The 4,478-nt window shown below is 43.2% G+C and overlaps 1 protein-coding gene across 1 annotated transcript in view; it reads left to right on the top strand.

The window, feature by feature from the left end:
• LOC107731513 (serine/threonine-protein kinase LATS1) overlaps positions 1 to 4,478 on the top strand; it is a 26,512-nt gene that overhangs the window by 7,127 nt on the left and 14,907 nt on the right. The window contains exons 3-4 of the mRNA XM_016542616.1: positions 1,493 to 1,643; positions 2,752 to 4,160. Coding sequence (XP_016398102.1) covers positions 1,493 to 1,643; positions 2,752 to 4,160 — 1,560 coding nt within the window. The remainder of the gene's footprint in view (positions 1 to 1,492; positions 1,644 to 2,751; positions 4,161 to 4,478) is intronic.

The following is a 4,478-nucleotide window of genomic DNA, read 5'->3' on the forward strand; positions in this document are numbered from 1 at the left end:
AAATTTTCTGCCCCCATGTCTTGAATTTGTGATCATTCTGAATGTATTTTAATAGACTGAATCATGCAGTGAAAGAGCGCACTAGACTTCACGTAATGTGTGCACTCTTTAGGGGTTTTGAATGCTTTTTTGCGTCGAGAGAATATTCAGCAAAATAGCTCACTTGCCATGGTATGTTACTTAACTTAACTTACTTAACTTGTCCGATCGGGCAAGTAAAAAAAACATTTTAAACTAGCTAGAATTCTAAGTAGGCCTATACGAGAAACATATTTTTACTTCAATAATAAATTAAGAAAATGAAAGGAAAACTGTGCAACAAGTAGCCTAGTATGCAGAGTTTCGGTTCATTTTTGTGCTGCGCGAAAGGAAACAGATGACAGAAAGCGGCGTCCTATTTTTCTTTAGGCTTATTTTACAAAAGCACAAAGATTTGTTTTTATTGTGAATGTACACAAATAAAGGCAAACCTTTTACAATTCCGATTATCTTTAGGACTAAAAGGAGCTGTTATCACCGCACCGTTGTGATGTTATGCAAAACATTTTGTTTTACGTGGATGTTGGAACGCGAGTGAAGCTGCTACATAATAAATAATAATTTGGCATTCAAATACATCGCGAATACTGAAACATTTGATTTTGTGTCGAATGAGAGACCCAATGTTGGTTTCAGTTTCGTTTTAGCCTAAATGAATTCGTTTTGGCTTGTCGTTTATATTGCTATAGCTTCTTATATTTTTAATTCTTGTTCTTTTCTAAATACTGTTAATTGAAAGGCTTTGTTGTGGAGTGAGGGGAACTAAAATAGCCTAGCTATGTTTACAGTGTTTATTATAATGTTTGTAAACATTTCGCGTCGGCATTAGGCCTATTTCTGAACGAAACGATAAAATGCGACACACTCGACTTGCGGTTTTTTCTTCTTCTAAAAAACGAATTTTTTATATATGCGTAGCGTATTTTAACCATGCAGCAAATTTTAAATATTTTGATTTAACTGATTGTATTAATCGGTCAAAAATTCTTACGGTCGGTTAACGGTTAACCGGTTAAAATGAACATCCCTAGTCTGTACATTATCCCGATTTGTACATAGTTGTTTGCCAAATAACTAAAAGTGGAAGGACATACAATATTGATTTGCAGATTATGTACCTTTTGTGACACACTGTATATGAGGGGACATGAATCTAGCACAGCTGTGTACTGTAGGGAATCACTTGCCTGGGACAGCCGTCAGTTATGCAGTGTGCATAATGCACAAATATCACACCAGAGAATGCCATTGACCAATCTTTTCCAGAGAGCCATGAAATAGTAAAACAGTGTCACAAATGCAAATGAAATTTTCGGGAGCTCATGGTTCTCTCTATTAGCAGCTCTGCATGTTTTGAAATCTTTTGCATTTAAATGCCAGTTAATGAGTGCCAACATATTCTACTGATTCTCAGTAGCAGTAAATTAATACATATATGTGTGCGTTTGTACAGGAGATGGTGGTTCGTGCTCTGAAGCAGACGAACAGTCATAGCGTGGAGGCAGCCATAGAGTACATCAGTAGGATGAACTTCCAGGAGCCTGCGAGGGAGCAGATAACAGCCGCTGCAGCACGGCCTGTCAACACGGCCATAAAACAAGCAGGTAGGTATACTACAAGAGCCAGTTACATCATTTGATATATTCATTCCTTTTGATAGCAACATAACATGTAGATATTAATTGCTGGAATTGTTTGGGGGTAGCAGTAAGATATTATGGGGTCGAACTATAATAGTTTTTTAATAGTTGTTGTCTGGTGCACTTGACCTTAAACCAGCCTAATTAAACAGAGGCATCTTTAACACTGGCAATATTTAAAACTTTTGGCAGTCTGATCAAAAATGTGTCATCACACTGGTAATGAAAAGTTGAGTGCATTGCATTGTAGAATGAAGTAGTCAGTGTGCTGTCACTTTGCCAACTTATGTAGGTTATCTAGGTATTCCAGGTATGCTAAAAATGTACATAATAAATGCTATTCTGGACATGGCTGTTAGCTATGGTAGAGTTCCAGGAAGGGGATTTTATTTCATAAAAAGAACAGTATGATGCATAGGAATTACGTGACACAAAGAAATGTGCTCTTTACTGCTAGTTATTGCCCAAAATATACATGACTGAACAAGGTATGTTGGAAGATACAATGCAGCTGACTAAAATCTTGTAATAACTCCATCAGTATTTTAAACTTGGGGAAATGTCAGTAAAACAAATGTCACGCATTGTATTTACCTCCCAAAAGCCATTCGGTGTTAATAGCTTGTTACTTAGCTAGGGGGAAAAAATTACTCTAGAGAGGAGCATTTGGCTAAATATATGCCCTGTATTACATATTCATTATATTTTTACTTAATCTGTTTCTGCTGTCTTATTTAAAGTAGGTTTACATAAATGTCATGAAAATAATTTTCTGACAGCCACCTTTTAATTGAAACATAATATCATTAAGCATAAATGCTGCCTGCTGGAATTTAAATATTTGTATAGAACTCAGTGGCATATGTTTTATCTAAAAAGAAATAGCAATCAAATTGAATAGTTTGGACTTCTTTAATATTATAATAATGTACCAACTGGCAGGGTTTCCTGTAAAGCTTTTTTTTCCTTAAAGGGATAGTTCACCTAAAATCTAAATAAACAGGATTGTTAAGAGGACTTGTAAAAGTCTTCTCAGGTTCCTGTTGTTGATGTATGGATGCTTCCTCTCTAGGTCCATCCCAAATTCCACCGACAGTGTTGCGGCGCCAAAGCTGGAAGGGTTCAAAGGAGTCTCTGGCCCCACAGCGACACAGTGCTCTAATGACTGATGGCATGATTTACCGTCCCAGTAGCCCTGGACCTCAAAGCGACCTCTCACGGCCTGCTACCTTTCCTCAAAATCTTGCCGCTGCAGCCAGCGGTCAACGAGTGAATCCTCCCCTCCCACGGCAGGTGCGTAGCATCACTCCTCCTCCCTCCTCATGGGACTCCAATCCCTCAACCAAGCGGTATTCTGGGAACCTGGATTACCTGGTGCCTCGGCTCTCTCCTGTGCCTCAGGGGCCCCGTCCCGATGGCTATATAAACCCTCCGTCCCAGGCACAGCGAGGGATCAGTCCGGTGCCTGTGGGTAGGCAACCCATCATCATGCAAAACTCCGGGGGCAACAAGTTTACCTTCCCTCCATCCTGGCCCCAGAATGGCAACATCCAAAGCGAGTATGTGGGCATTAATAGCAGTGGCCGCCAGCCACCACCACCTCCGTATCCCATGCACCAGACTAACAGACAGAGTCCCACGGCCCAGCAGATGCAATCCAGCGCTCTTGCTTCACCCTCAAACGGAGCCAACCTTCCCCCAAGCATGCTGGTGCCCAACCGCAATAGCCACAACCTTGATATGTACAACCTTGGGGTACTACCCCAGGTCAGACCTCCTGTGCAGCAGCCTCAGACTTCCCCCGGTCACAGCACCAATCAGGACGTTCCTTCGTCATGGCCCCACAGCATTCCAGGGCGCTCCAACTCCTTCACCAATGCCCAGCCCAGTGGACGTCAGTGCCCGTCTGTGCCCAGCTCTCAACCCTCCGGCACGACTGTCACCACCATTACACAGGCCCCCATTTTGCAGCCGGTAAAGAGTATGCGAGTGCAGAAGCCAGAGCTGCACACGGCCGTGGCCCCTACACACCCACCATGGATGCAACAGCCTCCACCCTCTGCTTATCAAGATCCGTCTGCTTCCACAGCTGCCCCCGAAGTCCCGAGCTACCAAGGCCCACCTCCGCCTTACCCTAAACACCTGCTACAGCAGCAGCCCCCACCGGGGTACGACCCCAACCCCGGCGCAAAACCCAGCAACAAAGAGGAGGACGGAGTGGACAACGACAATGACACTGACAGCACTTGCTCCAGCGAGCGCACTGAGGGCTCCGAGGAGCGTGAGAAAAAACAGATCACGACATCTCCCGTGCCGGTGCGGCGTTGTAAACGCGACGAGGAGCGCAAGGGGGAAAGCGGAGTTCCCATGTACTCCCCGCAGGCTTTCAAGTTCTTCATGGAGCAGCATGTGGAGAACATCCTGAAGAACCACCAGCAGAGGATCCGAAGGAAGAAGCAGTTGGAGAGCGAGATGCAGCGGGTTAGCATGCATTTCTTCACTGACACATCCTCTCATAATGTTCTTTGCTTCTCCGCTCTGCTGTTAAAGGGATAGTTCACCCAAAAATGAAAATTCTGTCATTAAAGGGTTAGTTCACCCAAAAATTAAAATTAGGCTGCGTTTTACTCACCCCTGAGGCATCCTAGGTATATATGACTTTCTTCTTTCAGACGAATCCAGTCGGAGTTATATTAAAAATGGTCTTTGATCTTTCAAGCTGTTTAATGCCTCTCAGCGGGTGTTGCATTGCTTCAGTCCAAAAGAAGTTAAATAAAAAGCGCCCATCCATAAAAAAAA

Source organism: Sinocyclocheilus rhinocerous, unplaced genomic scaffold (assembly GCF_001515625.1).
Source record: "Sinocyclocheilus rhinocerous isolate Xijiao unplaced genomic scaffold, SAMN03320098_v1.1 scaffold819, whole genome shotgun sequence".
NCBI classification, from domain to species: Eukaryota; Metazoa; Chordata; class Actinopteri; order Cypriniformes; family Cyprinidae; genus Sinocyclocheilus; species Sinocyclocheilus rhinocerous.